The sequence below is a fragment of the Tachypleus tridentatus genome, chromosome 3 (assembly GCF_004210375.1).
Source record: "Tachypleus tridentatus isolate NWPU-2018 chromosome 3, ASM421037v1, whole genome shotgun sequence".
NCBI classification, from domain to species: Eukaryota; Metazoa; Arthropoda; class Merostomata; order Xiphosura; family Limulidae; genus Tachypleus; species Tachypleus tridentatus.
This window is the reverse complement of record NC_134827.1, coordinates 64,179,721-64,195,823: the sequence shown is the minus strand read 5'-3', so window position 1 is coordinate 64,195,823 and position 16,103 is coordinate 64,179,721. Positions and strand designations below refer to the sequence as shown.

Here is a 16,103-nt window from a genome sequence, read left to right as displayed (position 1 = left end):
TAACCAAAACCTTTCTTTTTCCATATTTCGGAAAACTGTCTTACGTTCTCTGTTGTTCGAAGATATAAATATTTAATGTAATAGAATATGTCAGTCTAATTTTTGACAGTTGAAAGTTAAAATGATAATAGTTATTACACTACAAGTTACTTACTGTGAATTACTCGTGTTTATTGGCCCTGCATGGCCTAGCGCGTAAGGCGTGCGACTCGTAATCCGAGGGTCGCGGGTTCGCGCCCGCGTCGCGCTAAACATGCTCGCCCTCCCAGCCGTGGGGGTGTATAATGTGACGGTCAATCCCACTATTCGTTGGTAAAAGAGTAGCCCAAGAGTTGGCGGTGGGTGGTGATGACTAGCTGCCTTCCCTCTAGTCTTACACTGCTAAATTAGGGACGGCTAGCAAAGATAGCCCTCGAGTAGCTTTGTGCGAAATTCTCAAACAAACAAAAACAAACAAACGTGTTTATTACGCGAGTCAGTGCTCTTTTCTGATAAGTTTAAGCGTCTGTATATTCTGACCAATCAAACGCCAGATCAACCACGTACGTCATGAAATTGAAAAGACTACTGTGAAGGGAAAGCATGGGGCTGTATATGCATTTTATTGGTAGTGGTGTGGTTGGGATGTCGTGTTCTGTCAGTAGAAAAACGATTCGAAATTATTAGATTGATAGAAGAAAAGGTAAAAGAACCGTCAAGTTGAATAAGATATACGTCTAGTTTTATCTAGCGAACGTTTAAAGGCCATGAAAATGTACACGGTGTAGTTGTTTCGGGTTATATTAATTTCTAATACAGTTTGCTAGGCCTGTGTGGTTGCAGTAAGCCTTATCAACTTTTCAAATTTTTTTTCTGTTTCTGAACTTGAGTATTTAGTGAATGTAATCCTTAATAATCATGGGATGTAGGGACAGTAAGCTTGAGAAGGAAGTCGAGTTCGACAACAGTTTTTGTGAAAATACTATAAAACCAGTGTTTGAAGTAAGTTATTCGAAAGAGAAAACTAGCAAGGCGTCTAGAAATAAAAGACGCCAAAGTGGTGGAGTTCGTCGGCAAGGAATTGGGCCTGAAGCCCGCGGTGTAAGGAGTGTACGCGGGGTGGAAGAGCCGCTAGGAAAAAACGTAGGACTGGGAGAACTAACCACATTAAACGATCCTACTCCAAAACTGTGTATGACCCTCGAATAACAGCAAGATATGACATCAAAGCTGTTATAGGGAAAGGTACTTTTAGTCGCGTAGTTCGTGTTGAACATAGAATTACAAAACAGCCTTACGCGATCAAAATGATTGAAGCCCCAGGGGGTAGAGAGGTCTTTGAAGCTGAGCTGTCTGTGTTGAGAAGGGTTAATCACACAAACGTTATTCGACTTATTGAAGTGTTTGAAAGTAACGATAAAATTTACATGGTAATGGAATTAGCAACAGGTGGTAATCTTCTAGATAGGATTGAAGCTCACGGGTATTTCGTGGAATCCGATGCGGCTCAAGTGCTTCGAATGATGTTGAATGGGGTGAGCTACCTTCACAGTCTAGGTATTACACATCGAGACTTGAAACCTGACAATCTTCTGTATTATCATCCAGGTAACGATTCACGTATAATGATAACAGATTTTGGATTTGCAAGCACGCGCAAACCAAACGGAGACATGTATATGCATACAGTTTGTGGAACACCACAGTACATTGCCCCAGAAATAGTATCCCGTCGACCGTATACGTGTGCCGTGGACATGTGGGCAGTTGGGGTCATATCATTTATTCTCCTTTCTGGGACCTTTCCTTTTGATGCCAAGCAAGATTCTGTGATTTTAAAACTGGTATTAAAAGGAGTGTTCACCATGTCATCAGAGGTTCGTGTATTTATAAATTGTAGATTACTTATGAGTTACTATAAAGCTTTATATTACTTATAAAGTCTTATTATTCATAAGGTAGTATCACTGTGAGAAACATAAAACTGTCTTAACGGGAATCTATCTTGTCCTTAAAACACGTATCCTTTCTTTAGAACATAGCTCAAAGAAACCATAAAATGCTGTTTATGTTGTCATATGTAAATTATGCATTAAAGCTTTGGTCATGTAATCCTATTAAACCTTGGGCTTTAAATAAGATAACCTGTGACCTTTCTTGCTTGAAGAGAAAATAATTTGGATATTATCATATCCCATACCAGGAATTGTTCTTAGAAACCCTCTGTGTCCTAACCTTTCTTAGATAACTGACACCAAAAGTTCTAACTACTGATCTCTGAAAAATACCTATTTTGATGTATGTCTATTTGTAGATACATCATAAAATCTAATTCTGTTAGCTTTACTACTAGTAACATAATTTTGATTTGAGTGACTTGGGTACCACTGTTTTAAAATTATTTTCTTTTGTTGTGCCCCGGAGGGGATTCTCGTAAATGTTCACTTTAGTGGCACGTGACAGAAGATGGTTTATTAGTTAACAGAATGTTGGTGTGAGGATTTGTTAAATATGAATGTGATAGACACCACTGCATCTATTAGAAAAACTGCAGCCCTTCTAATGTTGAAAATAATTTATTACAAGTTTTACAGTAATGAAGAATGTTCCGAACACATATATTGAACTTAAATCACTGGTATGACAGTTTTCAAAAACAAGTTGTGTACTTGAGAATGACCACACCAGTGATGTAAATGTTGTGCCTGTTCTAAAAATATATTTTCCTGCTATAAAAGTTCTAAGTTGTAGCAGAATAAGTTTGTTGAAAGAGTGTAATATAGACTACCATAGCTTAAACTAACCAAACAATTCAATTTGGAACATCTCTGAGGTATTGTACTCTGAAAAATAGTTAAACCTCAAATATTGTACTTTCTCTTACATGTATGTCTCGATTAATAGGTAAACTGTTGGGGATATTTTGAAAGTGGAGGACAAATGCTTTTGTGTAGTGGTTGAATGTTGGTGCAAAGGCAGTTTTAATGAAACAAGTGGCACCTTTTTGTTTGTATGATGTTGAAAAATAAGTGTTTAAAGGGTATTAGAAGCTATTTAAGCAGAGTGAAGATAAAAGTGAGGAATTTTATTGATTTTAAAAGTTTGAAGATAAATTATTCCAATAGGGAAGTTAAAAATAAACTTAGTTTATTTTATACAAATGTTAGTTGTATTTTCAACAAACATTTTGAATTGAAAGGCTTGGTTGCAAAAGGTAAATATGGTTATTGTTGAATCATTGTTAAATGATCATTAGAAATAATTCATTTTAAAACAGGAATTGCCCACTTTGTTTGTGGGCTAGTTTCACACCTGGAGTTTAGTTAGGGGATCTAAACTGTGTCTTGGTAAAGGTATAATCAAAACAGCTGGTTAACTTTTATTTCCTTCTGTATACTCTGAACCTTCAGTGAATTATGTAATTTTAAATAGATAGTGGATTTAACATTTAAAGAAAGTTTGCATAACCATCACAGAAATGGCTTTCTTGGTCAAAGTATTTAGGGGGGGGGGTAAAATACCTTAGGAAACCAGATGTAACTTGTCAGTTAGCAATTTCTGTTTTTGAATCCCTCCAGGTACCATGCTGATGAAAACACGAACAGTGTAGTTATTTATGTCGTCCTATTCATTGCTGTATCTGTTGAGGCTTAACCAACCTTGAGCTCTAGGTTTAGTAAAACATTAACAACAATGGATGTAGCAAACATAGTGGTTTGAAATATTGTTTTTGTGTAATATTCTGAATGTCAAAATTCTTGATAAACTATATAAAGAATATTGTGTTAGAAAATATAATAAACCTAACACTAGTGTTTAATGACCACTAAGTTAATTATAACAACACCAAATTTGATGACAAGTATCATTAAAATTAACCTTCACTGATGCTGATGTGTTATCTAAAGATTGGGAAATATGGATACTTAGATCTCAGCTTCAACTTGTGTGGTTGCCAAGGTAATCACCGTGTGACTCAGCTGGCTAGACTTGAAACATCTGGTATTTGCCGTGCAGTTTTTCTGACAGTTTGACAAGAAATTCTGTCAGAGTTGTTGTTTATTGAAGATAATAATAAAACTACACAAACTGCTGATGTGTTTTTTTTTTGTTTTGCTTAATTTGTCCACGATTAACATAATTGTTAAGCCTAATGGCTTCTGTAACTTAGGAAGCTTCCAGCATTTAATCAAATGTCATAGGGTCAGTCCATTTCACTGGACTTGTATTGGAGAGAGAATGTTGACCATAATCCAAAATTTATTATGTATTTATTCAAAATATGACGAACTTTTAGTAAAATGCATGTCTATTGTACACAAAAAAATTGGTTGTATTACAAAATTATTTGTACTTAGAATATGTCTATAAAATGTACAATGTCAAACTCGCTTGGACTCCGAAAAATCAGAATGGAAGGTTGATGAATGAACCCAGTGTTATATGTACCAAGTAGTATCTACGTATTGCATCTGTACATCCTCTAGATTCTAGAACATCCAAAGTATGCATCTGCAGTTTTTGTCTGTATTAGTAATATTTTTTCTGGGAATTGTGATTTTGTTGACCTGTGCACTCGTAACCCAGATGTACAAGTTTTAGGTGAAGTATTTTTTTAAATTTTTTAAAATATTTACAAGTGAGAGAGAAGTGGATGTGGTACCTATTAACTGGTGGCACCTTATCAGAAGTTGTATGAACATCTAAAAAAACTCCCTTTCTATCATCCCTAAAAGAAATAAAATCTTGAAGAAGAACAGTAGGTAAGAGGAGATATGATTGAGGTGTTTAAGATTTTTAAAGCGGTTGTTACTGTCAATGATGTGTAACCAGCTTATTTCATACTTATTGGTGAGATGGAATCATGTCCAGCTAAGACATTTTTTTACTTTTCTAACAGAGTGGTTAACTCCTTAGGAATAGGTTGCCCTTGAATGTGGTGGATACAGTAAGTCAAAGAAGGCTATTTGATATTTAAATAGTAAGGGCTGGCTGAATTTTTTCTACATGTTTAATTTAGTGGATTAGACACTTTCAATGGCCTCTCGGTGTGGATTCCTGTACGTGGTGAGGGGACCTCCTAGGAAAGGTTGTGTTCTTTTAGTTTACCTCCTCTGGGATCTAAACATTCACCCACGCGTTTGCCATGCATGGCGACCCGTGAAGGGGAGGAGAGGATCCTGGTGGTTGAGGGGTCCAACCCTAATACACCACATTAGCCTTGTATTCCTGTAGATGGGCAGACTTGGGATGGCCCCCTTGGGTCAGTCGGCTAGTCCACTTGGGTCAATCAGTGTTGGAAGTTCTCAACAGGTGTTGTGGACATTGTTTCTGATGCTGGTGTTTGGGTGCTCATGAGACCTTGGTATTGTTGCGGTGTCTTTAATTTCTCTCTCTAAACCCGTTTGCATGCACTTTTGCTGCCAATGGGGTATTCATCCTGATCCTAAAATCCGTATCGATGAAGTTGTGCTGCCTATGTTCCCTGAGACAAAGTTCTTGGGACTTATCTTTGACCATAAACTGACCTTTATACCACACATCAAGCAGCTATGGGTCAAATGTACAAGAGCACTGAACATCCTCTGTGTCCTCTCTACCATCACTTGGGGAGCTGATTGCTTTTTTGTGCTAAAGATATAACATGCTGTTATTCAGTCAAAACTCGACTGTGGATCACTGGTCTGTGGCTGTACCAGACCATTGGCTTTAAAGATGCTGGACTTAAAGATCAAGGACTTCAGTTCTGCACTGGGGCTTTCTGCACTTCCCCAGTTCAGAGCTTATACATAGTCTTATGAACCTTCTTTGCACCTCTGCTGTTTGCAACTGTTTTTATTGTATGCTTCTAAACTTCATTCCTTACCAAAGCATCCCACCTGGGGTTGTGTTTTTCTTCCTCGATGGGCCATACCTTTTCAGAACAGACAATCTGCCATTACTCCTTTTGGCTCTCGTATCCAGGCACAGTTGAGTGAATTGGGTCTGTCCTTGGATAATATTGCTGTATCCACAAGTCAGCCCATCACACCATGGCTTATTACTGTCCTCAAATGTGACCTTTCTTTAAGTCATCTGAGAAAAGCAGACACTCCCGATTGGAAGTACTGTCTTTTATTTGCTTAACATCTTTTGGACCATCTTTCCATTCTTACTTATACAGGTGTTTTGAAATCAGGTGAATGTTTGGGCTCTGCCATGGTTTGTTGCAGTTCGATGGTTGTGTGCAGAATTCCCTCTACAGCTTCTGTGTTCATTGCTGAACTGTACACCATATCTCTTGCCCTGGATCACATTGAAGCTAAGCAGTACTCCAACTGCACTATTTATACTGACTCGCTTAGTTCTCTTCTGGTCCTGGAATCATTTCATGTTATTTCACACCCTGTTCTTGCTGATATTCAAAACAAACTGGCCCAACTATCTTTAACATCTACTAGATACCGGGCCATGTTGGTATTCATGGGAACGAGCTTGCCGACACCAGAGCTAAATCTATCTGCTCTGGCACTGTCACTGCTGTGCCTGTTTCATACATGGACTATGGTCCTGTATTCAAGGCTTGGCTCATGCCAGTTGGCTGTCGACTTGGAATGAGCAACGTGACAACAAGCTTTTCCAAATGAAACCCTATATTGGACTTTGACCGTCTTTCTTCCATAAGGAATGAAAAGAGGAAGTTGTTCTAACTAGGCTACACATTGGTCACAGTTTTTTAACTCATCGTTTTCTTTTATCTGGAACTGATGCACCAATGTGTAGTTTGTGTAACACTCAGGGCACAGTAAACCATATTTTCTTGCCATCGTTAGGACTCCCAACAACAGCACCATTTTAACCATATTCTGTCCCAAGGCTTGTCCATAATGTTAGTGTAATTGATGATGGTGATGCTGTCCATCTTAGAAATTTTTTTAGTTTTTAAAGGTCATTAATCTCTGTAATGCTATTTAAGTTTTTTAATTTATACATTAGACCTTTTTTAATGTGATTCCCTTTTAAGAATCAAAGTACAACTAGTTCGATTTGAAATTAGAAAATAGCCGTAATGTCAAATAACTCGAAATCAGGACTGGAATGGCCGATTTCAGGTGACTAACACTGCTGTTTGATCTATCTGTTTAAACTACCCATTACTCATCCTGGCAAGTTATTATTAAAATTTTGCTACAAGTCTTTTAAAACTTTTATTACTTTACTTTTTGAAAATGGCTATAACGTCGAATAACTCGGAACCAGGACTGGAAAGGCCAACTTCAGGTGACCGATGGTGATTTTTGAACTTACCTGTTAGCCTTCCTGGTGAGTTATAATTACCATTATGCTACAGAAAGTCCTTTACGACTTCTATTACTGTAGTTCTTCTCTTAACGATGTAGACTAGATGTAAACATTGGTTTTGTGCTGTTTGTGTTTTTAAAACTTTTTGTTTTACCTTCATTTCCTATAATGATTTTACTATATTTACTTTTACCTTTTTTACTGGATGTTTGGCACAAATAGCCTAACTGCTTTGTTATATAAAACACTAAATTCATTAGTTTTAGTTGTTATATAACAATGTGCTCATTATTAGCTCTATTTGTTGTGTAGCAATGTGCTCATTATTAGCTCTATTTTTTATGTAACAAAGTGCTCATTATTAGCTTTTATTTGTTATATTGTTTAACAATGTGCTCATTATTAGCTTTATTTGTTGTGTAACAAAGTGCTCATTATTAGCTTTTATTTGTTATATTGTTTAACAATGTGCTCGTTATTAGCTTTATTTGTCATGTTGGGTAAAAGAACTGTTTTTGGAAGATACTTTAGATGATATTTTAAATTCACACTTATTTAGGATTGAAACAGACACATGAAAATGTCAAAATAAACTTGGTGTTGTCACTTTTTTGTGGTTTAAATTTTATTTTTAGATAGCTTTCGAAGCCTAGAACCTGACACCAATATTTCTTCAACTCATATTTTCTGTCATATAGAACATTATCTGCAGTTACATTTAAGTGTATAATAAGCCATCTACATGTTCATCTGGTACATACAGTTCAAGGTAGAAGTAACACACTGAGTTTATAATGTTGCTGTGTAACCTTATACTTAAGGTAGAATAGTTACTGTACCAGTGTTATTTTTAACATTAAATGTAGTGATACAAGTCCTAGCTGATGTCTACAATAGTTATCTGACTTAGTAATGAAGTGACTATTAGTTATTTATAAGGTATTGATTGAATAGCCATCTCATTTAGATGTTGAAAGTACTGCCATGTTTAGCTCATTTTGTTTTTGTTTATAAATAATAGCCCAAAGTTACTTGTACCACTTGTGATATGTTTATCAGAAAGTAGTGTTAGTGTTATAATTATGTGTCTTTATATAGATATTGAAGTAATTCCGAGTAGGTATATAGATAGTGTGATTGCATTATGAGGGACAAAACTTGAGATGCGACAATTATATTTCAGTCTGTAGAAAATTTACAGTGAGAAATCTGTAAAGTTGTATTCTGGCAAGCAAGTAAATATGATGCTGTGTACGGTGAAGGTTTTATTTCTCAGATAAGTTTAAAGTGTTGTTAATGGATAATGACTGAACCTAGTGGTTTTGTTACACAACTTTTATTTCCCTGTTATTGGTGTTTCTGACGTTTTGTATCTTGTCATCACAATGGTTACTTGTGCATGTACTCTCGCAACTGGCAACTATGGGTGCAAAGCATCTGTAAAGGTACACTGTATGTCTTTGAAAGTTTATGACATACACCAACCTTCTTTTTGATACTTATGACACATTCATTATGCACTGTTGAAAATAACAGAACTCCTGTTCACTGTCAGTTTTATTTTACTACACAGCAATTTGGGATTATTAAAGGTTAGTAATTATTGTCTATATTGTTGTTTGTCAGACCACGTTTTGTATTGTAGTTAAAATGATCTGAGATAAAAATAGAAGAGTGTAATATAGGCACAGATCAAAGGTTTCCATTGAAGGGATTCATGTGTAGTTTTCATGACTTCATGGTAATGCTGAATTACACTCACCTGTTGTCATAATAGAAAGAGAATTAATTATAGAACATACCAGACATATAATTAAGTGCTTTATTCACAGACAAATAATTGGTTATTAATTAAAATCTTTGAGGATTATTTTTATTTCATTTATAAATCTATAGTATAAACTTGGATCATCCATGTCCCCTCTGAATTAGTATACTTTGTGTGCTCTCCTGTTTTATAAATGACAGTGTAATTTAAGTGATGAGATGTTATATACAGATACAAATTAAAATGGTATATATGTTATATTAACTACTTATTTTTATTAATAACAATGTTCAATATTATATTATTGTGCTATTTATTTTACACTAATCACTAGAGCTCTCAACAGACTACATCCCTTGCTTCTATGGGGGGAGCATGCCTCACACTTTGGGAAACTACGAGCTATTCAAATATTAAAGTAACAAGCTCTGTCTCAGATATAAAGATCATAAAATTAACCAATCAAGAAAACTGATTGTCTGTCCATGAGTTAGGAAAATTTATTTCAAATTAGATAGCTGTCCTTATTTTTATAATTAAAACTAGTTCAGTACGTTTTTGTTTTCGTTGTATGTCATCAGAGAAACATTTTAAAATTTTGTTTTTCTACCAAGCGTGCTGGATTTATCTGTTTTTATTTAGTGGTAACAGTACGACATATATGTAGGCAAGTTGAGGTTTTCTTTATATTAACTAGTGTACTGTCAATATTGGGGTCTCCTGTTGGTCTTTAAGTTTGTATCTGACCAGAAGATACCAAACCAGAAAGTTATATGAAGTTAACTGTTGTAATATGGTTTAACGGTTAAAGAACGTTAGGACTAAACTTCGTTTAGCTTAAGTGGTTGTTAAGTCTACTTTAACATTTTCGCTTGAAGTTGGACCATAAACGTATGCTTTGTATTTTCTGTATTTTAATTATATACATTAATTAACTCTGACATTTCGTTTAAATTTTATATTGCTATTGATATAGTGTTTAAACTATCTATTGACTGTTAAGAAATATAAATGAATTAACTCTTTATGGTTATTAATGAAAAGGTGTATTTCAACAGGATTACGTGTACTTGCCTATTACCACCTAATTGGTTAATCATGTAATAGTGGGTGGGTCATTTCTTCTGTTATCCCCTTCAGTTAATACCCTGAATTTGGCCTGGCTTGAACTCTGCTACATGCTGTTCCATTATTCAAAATATATGGTTTCCCAGTATTAACTGAGGCCTGCATCCTACATCAATTTCATACAAAATAAGTTCGGTCTTACAAATATTACGCAAAACTTGCATTTCATAGAAAGGTACTGCGGTTGTATTAGATTGATTAATTTATTATAATTTTAAACTTAATGATAAATTCAACTTTTTTATTAACAAACATTTCACCAAACTACTTACGCCTCCACCCTCCTTTTCATACTTATAAAATTTGATTAATGGTTGGTTCTGTATGCACAGGGTTGGCCTCGTGCAGAAAAGCGTTTCAAATGTGTATTATTTTAGTGAAATGTTTGGAAAGAGCCCTTTTGATATTGTCCAGAAAGCGCGTGCTCACGCCAAGAGTAAACACTGTACGAGTGGCGGGGACAATGGAAATTTTGGGTTTGCTTTTCTGGGGAAATTTGCATGCTAGGCCTGTTGCCGAAAGACATGTGTGAGAGTCACAATCTGGCTTTGATCAGCTTCGGACTAAACGTACATGTTGACCCACTCCTTTTCATTTCCAAGTAAATCTTGAGCAATATCAGTATTCAAATTTTATGAAGAACAATCTTTTCAACCTTAAGTGTAGTGTCAGGTTGGGATTGTAGTGGTTTGCTACTCCTGCGGACGGAGATTACATAACCTAAGCCTATCAGAAAAAACAAAACAAACAAAAACACGAAAAAACAGTGGCAGGTATTTAGTTTTAAAGAAAGATGAACTTTTCAGCTGGGGTGTTTAGGGATATTTATATCCCACTTCGCCCTGCTCACGATAGAATCTTGATATGTGCATTGGAAGTTTGAATTAAATTCTCTTAGTTTTGTTTCCTATCAGACGATTGTGTAGATTGACCTAGTGAAGGAAGCTTCAGAGAAAAGCAATGAGAAAAGTCCAGTCGGTTCAAGGTGTCAGAGAGTAGTCAATCTAGGCATAAATGCTTTGTTTGTTTTTGAATTTCGCACGAAGCTATTCGAGGGCTATCTAGACATTGCTAGCCGTCCCTAATTTTGCAGTGTAAGACTAGAGGGAAGGCAGCTAATCATCACCACCCACCGCCAACTCTTGGGCTACTCTTTTACCAACAAATAGTGAGATTGACTGTCACATTATAACGCCCCCATGGCTGAAAGGGCGAGCACGTTTGCCGCGACGGGGATGCGAATCCGCGACCCTCAGATTACGAGTCGCACGCCTTAGCACGCTTGGCCTTGCGGGGCCGGCTTAAATGCAGAATAACGAAAAGAAGCGAAGCAGGTCAGTAATATGTTAAACGTCCCATGTTCAGGGTCGCGTGCTGGCTGAGATCTATAAATCCAAATGCCTCAGAGTTTGCTATGGGGGGAAACTGAAGTACCCCGAGAAAACCCACTTTCACGAGACAGGCGCCGAATATTCTACCTGTCTTGTACCCAGTGCTAGAATGTACAATAAAAACATCAAATAATGATTAGTCAATCAATCAATACATTGTGTTCAGTGTTACTTTATGATGTCTTGGAAATATGCTTTGTACGGATATATTATTTTTGTGCGGGGCGCTTGTCATGGTTTGTAATCTGGCGGTTAAGGAGTTACGTGTCTCTGCGTTTTCATAGTATTTGTAGGCTAATGTCGTAAGCCGATCTGTCCACTCCATGATTCGGTTTTGCTATGTTGGCTGGGATTGGTGATGTTCCTGTCCAAACTGTGAAATGGGTGTGGTGGTGATGGGGGCACAATTAGCCAAGGAGAGGATTTAGCGTGTCCTTATATCTTCGTTGAATACGGTTGGAGATATTCAAGTCTGTAATCAAAGTGACGATCCATTCTCTTGTATTTGACAAACCCTTCAGTTATATTTTCCATCTTTCAGTTGCTAGCATCTGACAGCTCCATTTTTCTCCAGTCGGTGTTTGTCATGACGAAAAGGACTTTTGTATTTGAACAACCGGCCACAGAAGTGGTCTTTGATAAATGCACTACTCTAAGACGCAAACAATCATGCCCACGATAAAATATAGCACGTGTAAATAATTCTACAACACAAGAAATGCTAGGATATTGAAATGTCCTTATATATTTGTAATCTAGAGTATGACACCTTACAATTTAAAAGACGAGATTTACAATGGTCCTTTATTCAAAGGGCACCGGTTTGGCCTTTTGAGGAGCGATACTGTTTCATATTTTTAGGGCGTATTTATACTATGAACAGTGTTATTATGCTACAGTCTTGTGTTTAACTTAAGTATGTTGTGTATACAAGAAATCTTGAAGATGAATCGACTAAGTTTCTGCAAGTTCGAATCTTCTGTTGCTTTGTTTCTGTTAATTGTGGTTAAATTAATCATTTGTAGCTCGGTTTTCTTGTGTTCGATGCTTTCTATTTATTTTTGGTACATGTAAAATTTTGAGGTCTTGGTGAGAAAAACGGTAAATCTTATTTGTCAATTAATATAATGCTGTTAGACCTTGTACCAGATATTCTAGGGATAACAAAATTGTTGATATAAAATTAAAACTGTTGTGAACACAGGTGAAAACACCAGTTTATGAAACACCGTTTGTTGGATTACCAACAAACTGACCTTAGTATGACCTGGTGGTTAAGGCACTCAACTCGTAATGAGGGTCACGGATTTGCATCCCCGTCTCGCTAAACATTCTCGCCCTTTCAGCTGTGGAGGCGTTATAATTTTTCAGTCAATCCCCCTATTCGTTGATAAAAAGAGTTGCTTAAGATTTGGCTTTGGCGTAAGGTGGTTTTTGGCCACCTCTGCTTTCCCTCTAATATGTCACTGCCAAATTAGGGACGGCTAGCGCAGATAGCCCTCGTGTAGTTTTGCGTGAAATTCAAAACGAATGAAACAAACCAGTGAACGTTTTCCTGTGTGGATTGACGTACCACGTGGTGACGTGAAATTCCATTCTGTTAGTTACAAATATAAATATACGCGAAGGTTCAGGGCTATAACTTCCACATCTTGCATCTCGTAATGTTTTATTTTTGGACTAAATTTTCGTACGTACTGTTGTAGTTATTGAGCAGTTGAAATAATTATAGTGTATTCAGTCAACGTTAAATTAATGTTTTATTCGATGTATGCCTCTGAACATTAGTATATTAATGTGTCTGTTACTTTCTGTTTATAGTAGAATCAAGTACTAAACTTGATTGACTTGACACAATGTAGATGTGTTTCTTCTCTGACCTACATTTAACATCAACGCCATGTTGTGTATTAGAAATGTGAAATAACAGTGATGGGCTGGGTGTAATTTTTCTCTTATTTCATAACCGGAGGACCATCTGTGTGTCTGTGTGCTACATACAGAGCCCATTGTGCATTCTCAGTATATGGACCCTTAAAAAAAACACATCAAAAGTAATAAACATTTATCGTGTAGTCGCTCATCACAGATTCACACACGCACGATACTGTGTACAAATGTGCTTTACTGTTTTATTGTTCGCAATTCTGAGTAAAATAATTTTAGTTTTGAAAACCAGTTGTGCAAATAAACGAAAACGTTAAGACATAAACTCCCTCTGTTCGGCTAGTAACCACATCCAAAACCTTTATACAAGGTTAGCTGTAGAGTTTGACAGTATGACACGTGTATGCTATATTATGATATACATAACATGGTTATAATTACTGATATACGGACTCTTTATTATTTAATAAATTAATATTATCTTGTTTTTAATATTCTCGAACTAACTGGTATTGTACAATTGGCTGTTCAAGTGGCTTAAGTGTGTGGCCTTCTTTTCCAAATCTTATTACGTTACAATATGTGGAATATATTTAATCACTATAAGTGGTCTAGCTTTTTGTAGGCCCAGCATGGCCAAGCGTGTTAAGGCGTGCGACTCGTAATCTGAGGGTCGCTGGTTCGCATCCCCGTCGCGCCAAACATGCTCGCCCCTTTCAGCCATGGGGGCGTTCTAATGTGACGGTCAATCCCACTATTCGTTGGTAAAAGAGTAGCCCAAGAGTTGGCGGTGGGTGGTGATGACTAGCTGCCTTCCCTCTAGTCTTACACTGCTAAATTAGGGACGGCTAGCACAGATATCCCTCGAGTAGCTTTGTGCGAAATTAAAAAACAAACAAAAAAATCAGACAGATGTTTCAAAATGCAAGATTAGCGTTGGTTTAAAGTCAAAGGTAAAATAAATGTCCAGGTTGGTATCTTGGTAAGTTCATGCTTTGACAGTTTTTCACTATTTCACTTTTCAAGTAACTTGTTGTATTCATCTTCTAAAAAATCTTTGGCCCGGGATGGTAAGGTGAATCTGTCAACGACACGGTCGAGAAATACAGAAAAAGCAAATTTTCTGTTCACGTAAATTACTGGCGAACTCTTTGACATCCCATGTTGGTTCTAAGGTGATTTTGGTTCAGTTTTATTTTGCTATAACTTCTTTAAATCACGTCTAGCTGTGCTAACTGGGGGAGTTATTAATATCTTTAAAACCTTGTAGTTCGATAAGAGTCATAAGCAGGGATTTGAAATTTCCGCAATCACCTCGTCTGCTTCAAAGGTCATACGTGAACGGTCATTCATTCTCTTAATTTGTTTCAGTTCCATTTGTATGTCTTCAAGATTCAGCCTGTAATGAGTTGTGAAAGGTTTAATAGTCTCAAATTCGAACAAAGAAAATTGATTTTTGGAGTCAACTGTCGAAAGAGATTTTCCCCAATGAATCGTTTGTTTATTTCTCCAAGAATACTACCACTAGTCGGAAACAAGTTAGTTGTTTTATATCAAATGAATCTCCTAAGGAGCCTTTGTTCCCAAGTGTGGTTAGAATTATAAGTTCGTCCATGTTTGAGAGCGTGGAGTTCTGTATCTGACGCCAATGGCTACATTTCAGGTCATTTATGGTAGAGATATTGCATCTGTAGGCTTGCAACTTTGTTAGAAGACTCTTACTGAGATGTGTTGCTTTCAAATAATTTATCATGAATCTTTACAACACACTTAACCCTCCTTTTACTTCACGTTACATGTTAAAAATAAGTCAGCCATTTTAACAATTTCTACGATGAGCTGAACAGTGAATGTGGATGGCTTGAGGTTTGTGACGTCAAGCCTGTTGTATATATTTGGTCAACGATTTTGCGCCGAGTTTACGAGTTCGAAACCAGGCGATTATCAATTTCTGAATCGTTAAAGTCCCAAAATCATTTGCTCTTTTGTGGGCAGATCTTTAGTTTCATCAACTAAGATTCAAAAGTACTTAATTTCAAATTTCGTCCAAAATTATATCAATAAGGATATATATAAAAAAAATAAATCATTTTGCGCATCGCAATGCGTATATTTGGCATTTTTAGGTCCTTCACAAGGTAGGCATGGCAGTGCTAATAATAATACAAACATGAATATAAGGATGACACAGTCATACATTTTGCACGTGTCATTTCTTCAGGGGCGTTATAATGTTACGGTCAATCCCACTATTCGTTGGTAAAAGAGTAGCCCCAGAGTTAGCTGTGGGTGGTGATGACTAGCTGCCTTCCCTCTTGTCTTACACTTTATTTCAAATAATGAAAATTAGTAAATTTCGCTTCTATATTTCGTACAATTCCCAAATATTTGTTGTGCTGTATCGTATCAAAAAAAAATATTTATGAAGAAACGTGATAATTTAGTTTTAACATCGTAAAATATACGATATCAACAGATACAAGGAAAGTTAACTTTAATAGGAGTCTTACGTCCCGTTGTGTACTCGAACAGTGACCTAGCATCTCTGGTGTTTCGTTGTTCGTGAGAAGCCTTATAAAGAAACAACACCCAAAAGGAATAAAGGATCTCAAATATCTGGTCACCCACCTTGTATAAGAAGTTCAGGTTACATCGTATTCTATAAAAAA

At 36.4% G+C, this 16,103-nt stretch overlaps 1 protein-coding gene across 2 annotated transcripts in view; it reads left to right on the top strand.

Annotated features, from left to right (window-relative positions):
- The first annotated feature begins 563 nt into the window (after nt 1–563).
- LOC143246993 (serine/threonine-protein kinase H1 homolog) overlaps nt 564–16,103 on the top strand; it is a 38,482-nt gene continuing 22,942 nt past the window's right edge. Inside the window, exon 1 of one of the 2 annotated variants that reach the window (XM_076494285.1) lies at nt 564–1,856. In XM_076494285.1, coding sequence (XP_076350400.1) covers nt 1,287–1,856 — 570 coding nt within the window. In that variant the 5' untranslated portion in view covers nt 564–1,286. The remainder of the gene's footprint in view (nt 1,857–16,103) is intronic. The other variant, XM_076494286.1, reaches the window with a different exon arrangement.